The 19,388-nt window shown below is 35.4% G+C and overlaps 1 protein-coding gene across 1 annotated transcript; it reads right to left on the bottom strand.

The window, feature by feature from the left end:
• Positions 1-233: 233 nt before the first annotated feature.
• On the bottom strand, positions 234-17,171 carry LOC100245064 (protein transport protein SEC23 D). The gene is made up of 14 exons (XM_002275256.4): positions 16,426-17,171; positions 16,041-16,106; positions 9,953-10,006; positions 9,688-9,860; positions 9,347-9,533; positions 9,035-9,180; positions 8,798-8,952; positions 8,127-8,208; positions 7,922-8,037; positions 6,937-7,035; positions 3,443-3,566; positions 1,795-2,072; positions 962-1,176; positions 234-866 (listed from the first exon to the last, which is right to left on the bottom strand). Exons 1-14 carry the CDS (start codon positions 16,751-16,753, stop codon positions 655-657), a joined length of 2,235 nt encoding a protein of 744 aa, XP_002275292.1. The 5' UTR covers positions 16,754-17,171; the 3' UTR covers positions 234-654.
• Between the last annotated feature and the right edge of the window lie 2,217 nt (positions 17,172-19,388).

Genomic DNA, 19,388 nt, shown 5'->3' on the forward strand with positions numbered 1-19,388 from the left:
GGCCCTTCAGAATCTGTTCAGTTCGATTTGATTTCTTCGGCTTGAATGGTTTGTCGGCCTTTTTACCCATCCCTGGACGGAAGTCTATCTTTAGCTACTGATCATGTACCAAATCAATCAAGAAGAAAAGGCTCATATCCAGGTACGAAACAATAAACTTGAATACAGAGCAATGAGCCCTAGGATTCCAATTTCAGAACATTCCGAGTCTTACTATCAATATAACTCAACTATGAACAAATAAATTATTTTGGTTTTTGGCAGAATGATGAATTCCTCACAATATGGAAAAACAGAGGAACTAACGGAAAGCAACTAGTGCTAGCGCAATTGGAGTCACCTATATTTTGAGGTTGTAATCAGAAACACTGGCGGCTATATAAGTACAAAAACTGTATGTGCCACTCACTAAGATCTACATAATTTGTACTAGGGACAACCTGCAACAAAAGAAACTGGGTATTCCTGCATTAGTATGGAACTTCTCAGTCTTGATTTGCCTGAAACAGTTTGAAACAACAAATACAAGTAGTTCATATCAAAACTCTGCCCAGTACTTCACTGATTCAAGCATCCTTGATGAATGTCTAGTTGCACCCTCCTGTAGCCTGTAAGTTGCTCCCAGTTGAGATCCAGGTACAGGTTTTCTTTCTGTTATTTCATGTACTCCAAGACGCTGCGGGTAATATCCTCCAGAAAGGAAACAAAACCCATGACACTAGTGAGACCACTTCCCTCAACATCCTGTTCCTCAATAAGATAGTTCTCAAATGCTGTAGCATCATCCTGCCCTCCCCGGATAAATAGAAGCTTTGGAGTGATACTTCTCTCTTGCTTCAATTTGTTGATTGTAGTGCGCAATAAACCTGTAGTAGAAGACATTTAGACAAAATCAAATTCTGTCCCAGTTTTGAAAACTATATTGGTTCTATGGAGGCAGCAACAATTAAAATCAACTTACAATCATGAGGTGGGGGGTAAGGAAGTATAGGGTCTGCTGTTGAAGAATAAAACACAATTAGAGTTGTGAATGCATCGAGGAAAAATATTGGGCTACCACTGGTTATCAGGGCAGCACGACTCAATGAGTGGCGTGGATATGCTTGTTTATCAGGAGCAGAATATGATGTCAGTACTGGATATACTGCACGGTGAAGGGAACTTGGTTCCAATGCACTGCATCAAAACATCCATCATAGAAGAGAAGGATTAAGCGTCCTACAATAATATTGCATTCTAACAAAGGAAAGATGGAACAAAAAAAATGAGTGCCAAAGAAAATTACTAATTTTAAGATAAAATTCCAATTTACACTAATTAATGACAAGATGACTTGGGGAGTGGGTTGGATTGGGCTGGCACTGAGATCTATGAACAATATTGACCCCAAGAACAGGTCAAGTTGCCCAGTACTTGGTTCAGCCTGCCATGGAGAAGTGATGAATAAAAAAAATTATGTTGATCTCCAAATTTTCCATAAATAAGTGGGATGGAAAATTAAATAGAAATTAGAATTTGAATACCCCATATAGTGGTATAGTGAATCAATGTTCCATCACAAGCAGGTGTGCCAGCATGATAACATACCAGAATGAGCAAAACCACTTGGGTTTTATGATCTTATGTTTTCTCACAAATCCCCATCCTTGTCTCATATTGCTTCCTAACTTATCCACGACTTCATATTCTAATCTAACTTTGGCAAATGATTCAATGCATAACATTTTTTTAATTACCTAAAAACACTGCATTATAATTCCCAGGCATAACCATTCAAACATGATCACCAAATACCTGAAAAGGCACTGCAGGTAGATCCTGTAGTCAGGGTGTACACCTTCTTCATGGAAGCGAAGAAGAGGATTTCGAAGCAAAGCAAATACTAAGCGAGGTAGAGGCTGCAGTTGTGGACATTGTGAGAAAGCCACATCAACATGAGCAGTTGTTGAGCTTCCATTCCTGTATTGAAGAAGTTTATAAGCATCATTGTACTGAGCTATGAGGATTACAAGCCAATCATGAAGCAACATCCTTCCCTCCCGAACTCCTTGCTCCAGAGAAGCTAATATAACCTGTAGAACCACATGCAAAATCAACAAGTAGTGAGAATGCAATGTAATATGAAAGAGCAACCTATCTTGGTGTTTGTGGTTTTGTAAATTATGTGATATTTTAGTAAGGAACTGGAATCCAACAGGACAACCCAAAAGCCAATAAACATACTACATTCAAGATTTTGGATGGTGTGGTTTCTCCACATAACCATCTAAGCTTTGCCTAATGCATTTTCACAATTTTTTATTTGGCCAGGATTTAAGTTAACCACCCAAGCTTCCATCAGAGCAAGGAGCTCACCCAAATCAGGGTACAAATTCAATTTTGAAATGAGAAAACTGCCAGGGAACTAGTGGATTCCTCAGAAAAGAGTAACTTATTGTCCCAGCTGGCTGATGCACTTTTTATTCAACTCTTCTAGGAGAAATGTTATGAAGAGTGTCTTGATTGCCTGAAAAATGCTCAGGCCATGATGGTTCCTTGGAAACTGACAGAGGGGAAAAAACCTAAAGTTAAGGGGAAAAAAGGCAAGAAAAAGAAAATCCAAAATTTTCCTTTCTTTGGTTTTCAGAAGGAAATTAAAGGAAAAGAAAAATTAATTAAATAAAACAAATAAATAAGTAAAATGAAAATAAATATATTAGGGGGGGAAATACAGGATTTCGACACAACATTCTCCTGTTTAAAGGCCAAAACCTCTTCTTTCAAGAGCTTCCATATAGTGAAATTCTGCCATCATCAAACAAGTTTAATTGTCTGACCATTGATATCCTACTGAATATGATGGCAATTGCTCCTAAAAATATATATTTCTTTCATAAATATAACATGCACTCCAATAGCATGACTTCATCTCCATAATTGGCACCCAGCAAGCACCAGGATGAGAAGTGGGGTATCATCCATAATGACTGCATCCAAGGAAGATGCTGCTTCATCAGCTGTCATGTGCAGCTGTGATGGATAAGGGCAGGTAGGAGATCGAGTCTGATATGGAAGATGAGCTGATCATAGGAGATCTCTTGGGATTTTATTAGGAGAGAACTTGAGAGTTTAAGAAATGGAAGAGAATTCGAGGAGAGAGTTTTCTGGTGAAATTGGGGGAGACAGCAAAAAGGGTGTTGCCACTGTCTAATGAATGAATAATCAATTTTACTAAGCAATTGTATAAGGTTAATATACTTTATGATGGGATCATTCTCATTGAGAACTCCCAACATATCTAACACTGCTTGTTTCTACCAGCCATTATATTAGAGAGGTCACAAAACAAACAGGAACTTGGGAATGAGCTTCCTTGTTTACATGGTGCAAAATGAGAGTGCCACAATACCAGTAAGGAAAATAAGGAATAACATCAAGCAAGAAGGAGAGAAAAGAAAATAACCTTGTGAACAAGCACTGATAGAACCACTTCAGGATCAACACTGTCATAAAGTTCACTGCTATTTTGAGCAGATAAATATTGCAATGTCCGAATTCTCAGTCGCCGTTTCAGACAATGCTTGGATCTGCATAATCATTCATTATATCAACTTAAACCCAATCCTTTTAAAGCAAATCTGAATAGTTAGCGAATTCATTGAAGTAGCTGTCTAGATGGAAATTTAAAAAGAAGGTTAGGGTGGGGGGAGGAACTGGGAAGACCAAGTGATGTAGTGCCTATGCACTAGAAAACTAGAGACAAAATTCAACAATCTAAACTTTGAAAAACACATTCATAAGAAAAATTACGTAAACAACTTTCCCGAATCAACACAACCTAGGCTAAAGATAATAGCACATAAAGGTATAAAACATCAAACAAGCATTAGTAGCATGATGCAATTGCATGTTATCTTCCAGATATCAGGAAAACAAGAACCAACAGTAGTGGTAGGCTAGAAAGTTCATTAAGAATTTCCTATATACCAACATTTTTTTTTATAGGTGAAAATGTTAAGTAAATGTATATACCAACATAATTTCTTTAGAATCATGTAGTAGACAATATTCATTAAAACTAAGGATAAAACATTGAGAAACTACAATAAATTAATTTTTTGTGTGGCAAATTCTAAAATGAAAAATAACTAGGAAAAAGAACTGCAAATAGGCTAATCCTTAGAAATCAAAGAGTAACTCCAGTAACTAATCGAATGAAATGGTCAAACTGTAATAGTTGGTTCATTTATAGTGGGCATGAAGATAAGGTTACACAAACCCAAGCTTAGAACTGAAACTAGGTTTCTGGTACAATCACCAACAGACTTTATCAATCAATTTGGCAGGCATCTTAAAAAGGAAGGTCATAGATGCACCATCAAAAAGGGACTGATGCAATTTGAAAGTTCTCGAGACAAGGGAATAAGTTAAAGGACATGTACCAAGATTGTGAAAATGATATAAAGGTGTATGCCTTAAGGAAGGATACTATCTGCATCGAATTGTCTTTGGTCAGACTAGGGCCCTGACTCACACATGATACATTTTACAAGTTGAAAACTCTGGCTTGTGTGTGCAAGAGCGTCTGCCAGTTGAGCTGCTCATGCTTGTGTGATCTCATTCCTGAGCAGGAGTGTCTGCCAGTTGAGCTGCTCATGCTAGTGTGATCTCATTCCTGAGCTGACAATGGGGTTGCTCATGTCTGTGTGTGTGTGTGCGCGATAGGTGCAACCTGTCATTCCTGAGCAGAAGTGTCTTCCAATTGAGTAGCTTTTGTGTGTGTGTGTGTGTTAATTTGGCATTTCTTGAAAGGATAATTTCAAAGGGAAACATATACATTTCTTTTTTCTTTCTATTGACAAATCTATTAAAAAGCACTAGAAAAAGGAAGGGATAAAAGGAACATCTAAGGAATGACTGAAAAAAATAAAAAAATAAAAAATGAAAGAAAAGGAGCCAAAAAAACTCTGACTATAGCCTCATGTCATCACTAACCTTCCATGAAATCCAGAAAAGAGAAAAAAGAGTTTCCTTCCCATAAAGAATCCCTAGACCACTAAAAAAACCCCAAGACAAAGGTGTTACAGTTTTAATATTGATTATCCCTAGATAAGCCTAATTGACATCAAATGGGATTATATATTGATAACCAATAATATTAAGTTTTTCTTTGCACACCTTGCTATAGTTCTCAATGCTGTGACCCTACTGATTTTCTTATAGGTAAGATTCCTAGAAGGTCTTCTATGGTTCTAAGGTTCTGTCTCTTGTTCTTTATCTTTCTTTTCTTATATTTTATTTTACATTTCTCCATTGCCATAAATTTTTCTTCCTTGTTTCTCTCCTTAACCGTAAAAGCTTGAAACCTTAACCTGCCTATTTGATTGTAAACAACCATTCTAGGGTTATCCTACATCATTAAGCCATCAGGAAGCACCACCCAGATATCTCCAGAATCTTTCAAGACTGGCTTTGTCCTCCACACCAACAGATTTCAAGTTGACAATCTAAATACCAGTCTTCTAACCTCCTGATCTTCATCCAACCAGTGAAAAAATTATGACCCTCAATGGTCAACCTTCTAACCCTGCATCACAAGACTGAGAAAACCACAGATGCATGCCTCCTCCCCCAACCATGTATCATGTATACCCAAAACTCAAAATTGGCACCTTGTATTGGTGAAGGAGAGTGCCCACTAGAAGTATCCATGGGGACCAATTTTTAGTTCACTTGATCATTCCTTGTTCTCTAATCAATGGGAGGACAAACAGCAGTGCCTCAAGAAGTGCAAAGAGTTTCAAGCTAGATATCATTCCCAAAACCCCTTTGGCTTAGAGAAAGCCAATTTAACTTCACCCAAGTTGCCACAATAAATAACCTGCATTCATCCAACCTGGACTCTTAAAAGGGCAATCGTCAAAATTGAATTTAATCGACCTAAGAGGATGAAGACTCCACATAGATATACACTGCAGGCAATTTTCCTTAGTCCCGCATCTTAGAATCTTTCATAACTCATCAAAGAGGGGACGCCAAGTAAATTCTTTTGCACTACAAAATTTTAGCAAGAGCACTCCTGTTATCTTAACATATTCATGAAACAAAGAAACAATTTAAGAAAGCACTCTAGGAAACTTCTAACAAGCTATAATGTCCCCTTGTCGTCAGTGTACCACCAAGTATGGAGTATGCATGCAGAAATATATATCGTAAGTTCATAGCCGTATCACCTCATGTCTAAAACAAGTATCTTACATGTTTTAAAATGTTTGTGTAGTATTGCTTTTGGAATCTAAATCTATGACCCTGCTTTCTTCCATTTTGAGATCTGAGTTAATCACCATTTTTATCAACTACAGTTAGAGACCTAAGAACCTGCCCTTTGCATTAGTTTCAATATGCTCAAAGAGCATCAATAGTCTGTTGCCTCCTTGGTTGGTGGCTGGCAACTGAAACCACGACCTGATGCACAGGATTCACACTATAAAAATATAAAGAGACAACCAGTCACTATTTTTTCAAGTTTAATCATAAGATGATGGCCAGCATCAGGTTGACATGTTGAATCAGACTCCTCAAGTTTCATGGCTTCACCATAACATCTGAAGCATGTCTACTAATCTCAAAAAGTGATTTAATAATCACTTTCCAAGCAGGCACTTCCGTAACTATAATAAATTCCAGTGCAAAGGCACAATGTGCAATGTCTCCGAATTTACTGTTAGCATACAGCAACAGAAAGCAGGCATCATTCAGATTTCTACAAACAAAACTTGGAATTAATTTCTGCCAACAACTGGTCAGTAGTTCAAAGTAACATCACTTTCATGATAAAATAAAATAAAATAAAAAATTGTAATAATAAATAAATTAGATGATAAGTTCATTCACTATAAAATAAGTTCACCACCAAGTCAACCAAATTATTGATCATGACTGTAGGATTAACCATACCTACTTGCAGAAACTGATCCTGGAGTTGAAAGTTCATCAGGGGGCACAACAACAGTGTATTGAAATGCAATCTGTAACATGGGAGGTTCTGATGTATGTCTGCAAAAGGACGACATCTATAAAGTTACAATTCCTCAACAAATTATTGAAATCAAATCATACAGCAGTAGTGCCATACATCACACAAGAAGTGCATATGGAAAACAATTGAGGAATTCATCATTGACAATTAAAAAATGGCAGAAAAGCATCAAAATGAAAGAAAAAAAATGAAAATTCTAGTGAAACAAAGAGAATCCATCAAAAGGTACCATATGAACAGATTCAAGATATATTGTATGTAAAGGGATGACTCCACAAAATTACATAATGGATGGAAATGAGTGTGAATTAGACTAAATCCTATTTGGTAATGCTGAATCTGGGCGTCAACCAAGTGGTGATTGTTGCATCATTCTTAGTGGGAATAAAGGGCATGCTCCAAATCATGGGACCTTACAAACCTATCTATCCTAATGGACATTTGTTTTGCATAGTGACTGGAGCAATTGCAAACTACCTTTTCTTCATTGTTCTCTTATAAGCTTTGGCAGAAACTCTTCTCTTCGGCAAGCATTTCTTGGATGGCTCAAAAAGAGATCTAAGATACGATAGTTATGTTCATCCAAGGGTTTGATGAGAGGACCAAGAATAGGGTGTTGTTCCATTGTGGTATGCCAGCCACCATGTGACTGATTTAAATTGGAAAGAAAAGTAGGATCCTTGAAAAAATAGAAACCAGTTGATACGTTATAGGACAAAATTCTTTGGATCACTAAAAAGGTTCATTGGTGTCCTTGTCAGAATTATTCCTATGGATTCAATGGTTGTTTGCTAAGCTAACAAAAAATGCAACAAATTGATCCTACAATAGTCATTTAGTACTTAATTACATTTGGCTAGAGAAAGATAATAGGATTGATCTTTGACAGAAACATATTTATACCTGGAAAACCCAGTAGTGTTGGCAAAATCAAAATCGTAGGCATATGTGACATAAGAATCACAACAAATAATGTGTTGCACATTTTCGTACTGTGGATCTGGGAAGAAATGACCATACTGCAAAAATTTAATGTAAGTGTAAATGTAAAATAAACAAAGTGTAACACAGCTATGACAATCTTAAAGGACATGATATGATCACTCACAGAATTTCCAGGTCTGAATTCAGAAGACGTCCTTAATCGCAATATACAACCAAAAGCATATGGTCGACTTAGCATGCGATACCTATAAAAAGATCATTCACGACATTAACATTTGCAAGGATAATATCATTAAAATATTAGATAAGAATTACTTTATATCACTCTCATAAATAAAATATTTTTTTCTCTAAGTAAGATTAAGCCATTCGATTAGTTGTACCACAAAGACATGTATATCATCTAGAATACTTTGGCCAAACAAGGGTATCTAACTTAGGAGGTGTTTGATAAAGAACTAATCATTGAAAAGTGAAAAAAAATTATAGATCCCACTTCTGAAGTAGATAACACAAATTTTAAACCACTTAAAGCTAAACAACACCAAAAAAACCACTGAATTTGTTTAGTAAAAGAGACCTGACTAACTACACAAAGCAAAACACAATCAGTGAATTTTTGTACAGTTTTTAGTCTAAGTTTATAATTCCCTATTTCAAGCTTAGCATATCCTTTTTTTTAGCATTTTCATTCAATTTTTTTATGAAATGAAGCCTGTTTCTGATTGAAAAGAAAGCATGTATACTATCTCTAATGTAGATTATAAATGTATCCATATTAAAGAAACTATGAATAATTATAGCAGGCTAATTTCTAAGACATTTAATACTTACATGTCCTGAGGGAGTGTGGAATCATCAGTATTGGAATACAAAAAAAGTGAACCTCCACTTTCAATACTAAGAAATTTTAGGGATGCCAAATCCGTATACTCGTTTGTAACAGCAAATATATCCACACAAACACCTGCTTGAACAGCGACAGCAGCCTGTGAAATATGTGTCAATGTTTATGTTCTACAAAAACATCCAACTAAAGAAAAAATAAATAATAATTCAGATCACAATTACCAGATCTTTGTAGAATGGTGTCTGCTCAGGAAGCAAAGCTCGATCTGCATCCTCACCTTTACTAGCATATTGCTCACCATACCGTCTTGTATCTAGTTGGCCAGCTCCATAGTCAGGAGGACCAGACAAAAAGGCAAAGACCCTAGCTGCACTTATTTTCAATGAAAATAACATGTAGAATGTCCTTAGAAAGTGTACAAAAAATAACAAAAGTGAAAAAGTGAAAAAATGAAATTTAAGAGTTAAAGCGGAGCCATTAATTGCACAAGAACTGAGCACAAATAGGGTGATGAGCTTTGAACATTATCACACCTAAGGCAAATGTACTTCCATATTCTGAACCAAGGTAATTAAAAAGGGCTTCCATTGCCACTCCAAAACCTCGGCCACCCAACAAAATGCCATCTAGTCCTTGACCTGCAGCTGAGGTTCTTTCCCATGAAGTAGTTGGTTTTAGTGTTTCAAGTGCAGATGCAATACGGTCCTTACAAGTTTCCACCTGTAAAAGCATTGCTGATTATTTAGGGCTTAATCAATATTACTAATACAAATAAGAAATTATGGATATTGACTGATCAGACAACTTCCTAGTCACTAACTGAAGAAAGAACTCCCAAGGAGACAAAATAAAGTGACGGACATCAGTAACACACCGGAGCCAAAAATGACAACAAAGGCATAACATCTTCAAGCTCAATAGGCAGGCTTGCATCTGAATCTGCAGGGACGAAAACATTCTTTACAACTGGTACAGGCCCTTGAACATCATACAACCCTATTTTGTGGCTAAATGTAGCAAGCCCAAACAGTGCTCCAGGCCCGAGAGCTGTAAGAATAAAAGAAAAAAGTTAAGTTTTCGAAATGGAAACTTTGTGCATGAAAGAAACTGAGAACCATCTTAATATATAAATAAACTACCTTCCAATGCTGCTAATAGAGAACTTTTAATGAGTTCCAAAAACTCTTCTGAAGCTGCAGATAAATTTAAGAAAAAGAAGGAAAATGCCCACCTGTCAGTATTCATCTTGTGTCATGCAGGGAAAAAAATGCATTAATAAAAATATTATTATGAAATAAAGGACATGAGGGAAATATAACAATAGGCTCAACAGAAATTTTGACATAGATAAAAGGAAGTTAATGTACCATATAATTTAAAAAAAAAAAAAGACACTATTGAACTACCAATTAAGGGGAAAAATTATTAATTGGTTCAAATTACAGATAAATAAAGATATAAGTTGTGCACAACTTACTAGGGAAGTAGAGAGTGGAGGGGAATGGCAAAAAGAAGGTAGATTCTAGATATGAACATTGTTTTGAGCTCCCAATCCCATTGATGGAGACAAGTGCCAGCCGCCTTTAAAAGTTTATCAAAGGCGCAAAGGAGAGGGCTTCAAGGTCCAAGCTTTAATTTGGCACTCTCTAGATGATAATGGGCTTAGTTGGGATCTTATATAAGTCAATATGGGTTCAGCCTAGAAAGCACTTTCAGAAATTAAGTTATGGGCCTAGTCAATGGTTATAAGTTACCATTTTCAGTCATTATTGTTGTCATTTTCCAATAGTCTTTAATGTGGTCAGTAGTCAGTCCAAGTTTGTCATTTTCAAGTTGCATTTACCGAGTCTAGTTCCAAGGAGTTATAAGTCCCTAGAAAAGTCTTATATAGTAATTCATTAGTCTTTTGGGAGGAATCAATGAATGAATGAATTTTCAGCAGCCATTTTTTTCCTTTGTGTGATGCAAAGAGTACATAGGTGTGAAGCCTAAGGTTTCTAGGAGTGAAGGTCCTTTCAATTATACTCTCCTTGCATTTTATTTTCTGTACTGCATCACCCATACAATCCTATACCACATGTTTCAATCTAAAGTCCCATCCAAACTCTTCAACACCAATTAACAAGTTGAAGTTCTGGTTTATTTCCTTATATTAAACCAGGATAAATATACTCAACCCCGTCTACCAAAAGCCCTATGCCCATTATTTTTTTCAGCTACCATTATAAATTGATAAGTTTGAAAGAATACAGTTGTCATGGTTAATTTTCTGATAATATTCTAACATTTTTTAATTATCTCCTTCACTAAACTATATATTCTTTTATAAAATATGAAATGGTGATCCAAACTTCCATAAGAGGGATTTCTCTTCTAATTTACTTGCATGGATACTAGAAAATTCAGAAGAAAAAACCACAATTTCTTATCTAAGTTCTCCTTGCTTTCTATGTGTTTCTTTTCTCCTGGGTACTAACTTTTTTTATCAAAAACAAAATGTATTAGAAATGGGTAAAGCAAGTACATGAGAAGGATGAGGAATCTTCCCCAAATTTACAAAAACTGATCAAAAAATGAAAGATTAAACCTTCTCCAAAAAAAATTAAAAGACCTATACATCCATATAGAACCATATGAGAATATACAACATGAAACCTCTCATCCATCCATGAGGATTAACACAACTTCAAATAGAGATCAAAACAATTCTCCTCTCCTCCAAAAACTACCCCTTACGACTTACACAATAAATGCCAATCAAGTTAAACTACATTGAGAGGAATGCCCTTAAATGTCGTGGAACAAGAGGCCCGGAAGGATGAATAGAAATGAATTAGATCCCATTGCGTCTTTGAAGTCCTTTGATGGTCCTCAAAAATCCTAGCTTCTCTTTTCCTCCACACAATCCATATCAGTGTGAGACAAGTGATTTTCCATAGGACTTTACCTCTAATGGAGCTCCTCAAACCTCCATATGAAATGGACAACATATCACATATACGTCTAGGAGGTACCCAATCCAAACTGGCTAATTTGAATAGCCTGTGCTAAACACTCAAAGTCAATGGACTATGTAGAAAAAGATGGTCTATTGTTTCTTCACTCCTCATGCACAAAATGCACCATCAAAGCAAAGGCCCCTTTTATACCATATGGATTTCTTACTGTCCAACTACACTAGAACTCCTAATCCTGGTTAGATAAATATACTATCTAATTTAATTCGAGAATTCAACATTACAGTTTAGACTTTCCATGAACATATACCTAATTTGGATATAGAATACAATATAAATTCTTCTAGACTAACTACTATAACCTATTAACCAAATAATACAGAATAATTAAATTGGAGAGTGTTGACCTTTCTCTTTGATAGTAGTTTTTCAGTAGGGCCTTCCTAGCATTTTTTGACTTCCAAAAACTGTAGTTATTCCAAGAGGTTAATCACACCCTTTGGCATCATTGTGGTCCTTGTAAGCTTTTCTTGTGTAAAAGAATTATATCAACCCAACAATACATGTTGGGATGCAAAGGGGTTTAGGCTCAAGCCGTGTCCCTTCAAAACATAGGGACCAACACTCAGGATTGGTGAAAATTAAAACATAAATATGTGAGAAAGAAAAATGGGAGTGTTGGGACCTGAGGTGTGATGTGACTACTGGAACTTTAAGGCTTCAACAATCATATCCCTATCTCCCATTTTGAAAAATGAAATGGGGACCTGCCAGGCAGCACCACCCTGACTCCAATGGGCTCAATCATGCAGCCTAGGCGGAATTTAAGGCCCAGTTCAGAAGCAAAATTGATTGAATGAGAAAAAGGAGAAAGATATCTCCTCAAAGAAAAATTTAACAAAGAAACAATCCAGAAGACAGGAACCAAACACTAAAACAACAACAACAAAACAAACAAACAAACAAATAACCAAAAACAAAAGAAAAAGAAAAAACAAATACACCAAAGAAGAGGACAAAAATTGCCAGAGAAGTCTTAAAGCGTCAAAAATCCTGTCTTTACTGCAGTATGTGCCAAATTGGCAAGTTTTCACACCCATGCAAAAGAGCATTGCAATATCAACAACTTTCTAAAAGACTGGTGTCTCCAAGAGCTTCCAGCTTCTGACTAACCCCCATATTAGAAATATCACCTTTGACAATGATGCCATGGAACACAAGATTAGACACTTCCCTGAGATTGAAACAGCTCTTAACTCCACCTTAATGGTGGCCCCATAATTTAATAGTTTAGACAATACAAAAAAAAAACAAATAAATAAATATACTATGGGTTCTTTAAATTCTAGGAACACCCATCTGATCTGAATTGCTTATGAAGCATCCACGAAAACTGAGTTGGACAATGTCTTCTAGGTGACAATCACACTCTAAATATACCAAATGGAGGCAGTCATGTACATTTCCATGCCTAAGAACCCCATTTGACCTCTAAAGCCAAGAAGGAGTGAGTCCATGAAGCTGTCAAGATGGGAGTAACTTCACACTGAGAATTTTCTCATGTGACATGTTCATGAAACAAGTATCTTAAATTTCCTTCTAAACTAAACCATCTTTTTCGTGTTAACCCTGTACTGAATCACTACCAAGTCAGCAGCTTGAGTTTGGGAGGGGAAAACTCAAGTGGGGATATTAAACATATTAGCACAAATGACCTTGAAAAAGCATGCACAAGAAATCCCTTAATGACAGGAGCCTCAACTTGAGTTTTCGCACGTAGACAAACATACACCTTGTTGAAGTTTCTAAGATGGGGAGTTTCCATTTGACCATGATTGCTCTAGCTTATATATTATTTCCTGTCATCTTATTTATTTCGCTTTAAGGACATTAATAATTGTTGAGGTGTGGTTACCTATCAAAAAAAAAAAGTAAGTGTTGAGGTGTGATCAGGTTTCCTAGAGACACAAGCTTCATGAGTGGTGGACAACAGTGGTTGTGGAGATTAATTCCTCATTGTCCTCTTTGGTTCAACTGATGGAGTGCAATAGAAGGGAAGTAACCATTATTACGTTTAATTTCATATAATTAACAAATGTTCTTCATGTTGATCATGATGTAATTACCCAATACCCATTATCTAGCCCATGACTCCCAATTCCAATACAAAACTAGGGTTTCTTAAGCAATCATATCTAATAAAAAGGCAATCACAGCCCCGAATGAATCATAATCTAAAATTTTATTAAAATCCTAAATCTCCAATTTGATAAACTACATGGTTATATAATGGTAGACTTTAATGACCTTTCCCCTCATAGGACAGCTTTCCTAATTCCCTTTTTTTTCTTGCAAAAGTAAGAAAATTATAGAAAGGATATTATTTACAAACTAAAAGAAATATAAATTTTTCTAATATAATAAGAAGAATAAAAGAAACAAATAGAAAATTATACAAAAAGCCAACCACAAACTAAAATAGAAACTTAACAAACTCAAACCAAAACTTAGCAAATTAAAATAGAAAACAAACTATGGAAATCTTCTTTGAATATTCTCCATTTTCATAGAACTTCTATTCCCCTTCATTGCCATTCTATCTAGCATCACCACCTTCTTTGTCACTTGGATAAACAGTCTTAGCATCATCTCCAAGTTGTTTCAGGGTTGTCATGCGAATCAACCCAAAACTACTGATTGACATCACAGTCATCCAAGTCATTTCATGACTCAGCAAAATATTGAACTCAGTATTGGTATCATGATAAGCATGGTCGAGGTGGACACAAATTGGCCTAATCATATCAATCTCGGCCAAGATTTTGAACCCTGTGCAAGGGAGTAATTTCTTCAAGTCCTTTGTTTGATTGTTTGGTTTTTTTTTTTTTTTTTTTAATATTGTCCCTTTAATTAATTTTTTCATAGTACCATAGTCTTCCTTTTCAGTGAAATGTTCTTCTTTGTTAAAAGAAAATAATATATATATATATATATATATATATATATATATATATATTAAAAAAAAAAAAAAAAGGCAAACATTAAACAAGGCCAACTCTAGTACACAAGAAGCGTGAACACCACCATGAAGCAAAAATCAAATCAAATCAAATCAAAAATATAAATAAATAAACACTAAGGGCCAAACTACTAGGCCATAACAGCAGCCCCCAGAAATCCCCTAGTCTCTTTCCTTACAAATGCACCAAAACAAAGCCCAAGAAGCAAATTTCCATACCTTCCTTCTCCACCTCCCCTCAAATTACCTATCCTTAACTAAAAATGACAGCACCCAAACAATATAAAAGAAGGAAAAGAACAATGCCCCACATTTTAGGCCATACAAGAATAAAGAAAAAAATGATTTGGTGTCTCCTTGCTCTTGCTTATCAAAAATTTATAGTCTCCTTGCTCTATCTACATAAGCAACACTAGTTCAAATGGGCAACCCCCTTATATAAGTTGAGCAATGATGAGAATCATCTCTCAAACTGCTTCTCGAACAAAAATTCACACCTTAAGACACATAAGAACCCCCTAATGAACAATAATCTGAAAGGAGTGAACCCTTGAAGAAAGCTTCAAATAAATGAACTTTATTTACAAACAATCCTTACCAGGGCCATTCTATATTAAAAAATTCTTCCTTCTAAGGGACAAATTCAATAGCTATACATCAGGCCCAAGAAACTCTCTACAGCCCCAAGCTCCAAATCATGACAGCTTTTATGAACTTTGGGTTCCAAGTACCATTTCCAACATTTAAGCAACAGAAATCAACAACCGAGGCTTCTCTATCCTCTGCTAAGGCAAAAAGACTGGAGAAACAATTCCTAAAAGCAGCCTCCACAAAGATTGAGGCAGAATTTTGCCCTATGCCACTCCCCACAATAATATGTGAGACCAACAAAAAGCTCTCATCCTTTCCTTATAGATCTGCAAATCCATCAAGCCATCGGATGTCACACTTCTCCATTTCCCCAAATTTTTTCTCCACTCCACAGCCTATCTCTATCCCCTGCAAACCTGCAATACCACTTGACCAGACAGGCTTTGTTAACCTATCTTTATCCACCAGTTCTACCTGAAACTTTCATGACATCAGCAGACCTTTTTAATCCAAATTTGTCTGCCCTTGAAATTGGCATTTTAAGCAAAACTTTATTCTTGCATATATGAATATTGCTGGTTGCATTTGCGGGCACAAGCTAGAGAGTTCTCCATACTTTTATTAGAGGTAATTCAGAAAAGGGTAGCAATAAAATCTTACAAGATAGATCAATGGCTGCAACATATACTGGGCGAGCCTGCATAGCTTCTCCCTCCGATCCTTCCACTACAAGAAAGAAGATAAAACCAATCTCAGATGGCATAAGAGACCAATGAAACACTGAAACCCAAAAAAAAAAAAAAAAAATCCATTTGCTTGCCGAGAAAGGTAGGAAAAGATAAGAAATCAAATTTCTGAATTCTAAACTTCTGATTAACCGAGAAAACAAAATCCTCCACTCAATCAAGCTTCATATCCTTTAATTCCATTTCATAAACCATAAGAACATATAGCACAAGATTCAATTTTTCTTTTATTTTCTTTGCTTTGCCTCAATACTCTCAGCAATCAAACAAACTCCTACACATTGACAAACGAAAATTACCAGGCAATTCGAGATCTATGAATGACGACATCATCTCCGCACACGACTGAGGTTGAGAGTAGCGAGTAATGGCCTCAGATGTGAGGCCGTTGAGGGTTCCACAGAGAGAGCAATTCCAAGCCCACTGTTCGAGTTCACAGTAAGTATTGAAGTAAGCCCAGCAATTCTCGCATCGCGGTAGAAGATGGCCGTCCGATCCGTATACCGGAGAATTTCCGTTCTCATCCTTGGTGGCGAACGGCGTGACCGTGACACCCCACGGTAGTCCCGAGCCTTCTTGGGCATCGGGGTCCATTGGGAACCGTGACATCGTTGCCCTGACCGCCATGAATGACACTTGAGAGAGGAACTGCCGAATTCGATTTTCTTTCTCTTTTCTTTCCTTTTCGTCTGCTTTTCCTCCGGTTTGTCCGGAAACAAACAGGAGAAGGAAACGGAGGATGTGCAGCGCGGGACGACGGTGGGAGGTTAGGTGGAGGCAGCTTTCGGGCGTATGTTAGCAATAGCCCTGCTCAGGCTTCCACATAGGGTGAACCAGTAGGGTTTCGCCACGTCAGCAAAAGTAATGACACGACAGACACCGATTACGACAATGAGCGCCACTGCCTCATAACTCAATTTCAAAACTCTCCGTTCTAAGTGTGCCAGATGCCATATCATTTTCTTTTGTCAAAATTTTTTAATATTTTAGATAAAAAAATATAACGAAAAATATAGAAAATTTATAATTTCTAGTAGCTTAGTTTTCTACTTAAAAATGTAACTACAATTAAAGATTTCAATAAACTAATTTTTTCTAATCTTTTTAAATATTTTTCATTTCAAATTTAAAACTCACTAAAGAAGTAACTCAAAATCCTTGAATGCTAGATATAATTAAACTTTACTATATAAATTTGAATATAATTTATAAAATTTCTTTTCATTAAGAAAACTATGAGAATTGTTAAGAAAGATTTGTTGATCATGAGAAAATATGAATATAACTTTAAGTTTGACATATGTTTCTAGGCCTAAGACATATGTGCGAGTCTTTAGCCTTTGTGTGTCAGTTCCAAATAAGATGTCAAGTTAGACTTACTCGAGATAGGTGGAAAAATGATAATGGTTTAGTGAGCTTAGAATTAAGAGCATGAGAGGAAAAAGAGGGTGTTGGACAAGGCTAAGCCATAGGTAATAGGACTTAGCTTGGTCCACATGTGATGCCTTTTAGCCAAATTTAATCCTAGGGTAGAAGGGGCTTGACTCAAAAATAAGACAAGACAATGGATATATGCATATATAGTATATTTGAATAGTAGTTTGCACCCTAATTGTCTTCAATTTTCTTACCATTTTAGTTTAAAAGGTTGTAAGAAACACTGAATTGCATTATCTCTAAAATCATTAATAGTAAGTTAGAAGGAATGAATTTGAAAGCCTTTTAGTTTTAAATAACTTTTCAACCTATGAATGTTTTGGTTTTTCCTTCATTAGGACCTTTATGTTTTTCTTTGCAAAGACTTTACTCTATTTAGAGGATTTACTAGTATATGGTTAAGTTTACAGTTCCAATCTAAATCATAAATCTAAGTGCATTACTACAAGCTTGAAACTTGTTTGGACTTATTACAAAAGAAAAAAAAGAAAAAAAGAATTCAATTAAAAAAAATGGTTTCCCTCACTGCTTAATTGAGTTTGCAAAGTTTTTAAAATACATGAAATATTTCTAACATAATCTAATTGTGACTTGTAATATATTATTCTATATGCAACTTTAACTAACTAAACCTTACTCTTAACCATTCTAATTGATATCTCTAACATTCTCTCTCAAGCTCATGGTAACTAATGCTTCTAATTGAAGTTTGTACTAAATTTCAAAGAGGTCAATCAGAAAGGTATTTGTTAGCATAAATGTTTGATTTTTGGAAGAAGGTTATATGATGAGTAACAAGGCAAAACATGATATAAATTGAAGAGAACTTAAAGATACACTCATATTTGCACAAAGGATTATAGGTCCAAAGGTTTCTACACCTATCATTCCTAGCAATTTTAGTATACAACAGTCTCATCATAGTGGGAGGGTTGTTATACATTTGGATAGGTTCATGTATTTGAGAGAGTCTTTTGAGGCCATTGTAAAGGAACATGATATCGGTCCTATGGATTACAATGAAGCTATGAGTGATGTAGATGTTCAGTATGGAGACAAAGTTAGAATCTATCTATTCTATAAGAATTTAAGATCTCGTACAAGCAACTAAATGGATAAAACTCATAAGGTATAAGTGAGTCTATAGGGCAAGAAATGAGTAAATAGAAAGTCTTTTAGAATGATATACATATTTTAGAATAATTTTAAAGATAAAAGGATTTTTTTTTTTTTCAATTATGAAATGATTGTTATTTATATAACAATAATAATAAGGCTCATAAATCTTCAATAGTTATAAATATTTAAGGTTATTGAATTGCATATTAAGTTAGGATTTTCTAACCTTAAAATAATTAACTTTTCAAACCAAATGAAATATATTGTAATTATCCTATTTTTAAATAATTAAAATTTTAAACTTTTAAACATCAAATTTCCAATAGTCCCCCATAAAGTTTAAATTTTTTAAATAAAAATAAATAAAGTAAATAATAAAAAAAAAAAATTGGATAACTTTATACTAGGTAATGAGTGTAGGTGTCTTTCAATATTTAGCATTGACAATTTCTATTTGAAGATTCATAATGAATTATGTCTTAAACTAGGTCCTTGAACCAAACTTCTTTATATCACACACGTAATATTGATATGAGACTATTCTAAGTGGGTTGGCACTATTAATGGTTATGCATTGGTATCTTGATTCTCATGAGTTAATAAGAGTAACCCAATTTCATAGTCCCAACCTTATGACAACTCTCACTTAAGTGAGTCCTCTAAAGGTACATGTGACCTGTACCTCATAGCATTTTCTGCCTTTAGC

Source organism: Vitis vinifera, chromosome 6 (assembly GCF_030704535.1).
Source record: "Vitis vinifera cultivar Pinot Noir 40024 chromosome 6, ASM3070453v1".
Lineage (NCBI taxonomy): Eukaryota > Viridiplantae > Streptophyta > Magnoliopsida > Vitales > Vitaceae > Vitis > Vitis vinifera.

What these genes read in the sequence shown, in the direction of transcription:
- LOC100245064 (XM_002275256.4), bottom strand. Translation starts at nt 16,753, where the DNA reads ATGGCGGTCAGGGCAACGATGTCACGGTTCCCAATGGACCCCGATGCC. An exon ending in CATAGATCTCGAATTGCCTG is followed by an intron (nt 16,107 to 16,425) that starts GTAATTTTCGTT and finishes TCTTTCTTGTAG; the next exon opens with TGGAAGGATCGGAGGGAGAA. An exon ending in AACACTACTGGGTTTTCCAG is followed by an intron (nt 7,036 to 7,921) that starts GTATAAATATGT and finishes GTCCTTTTGCAG; the next exon opens with ACATACATCAGAACCTCCCA.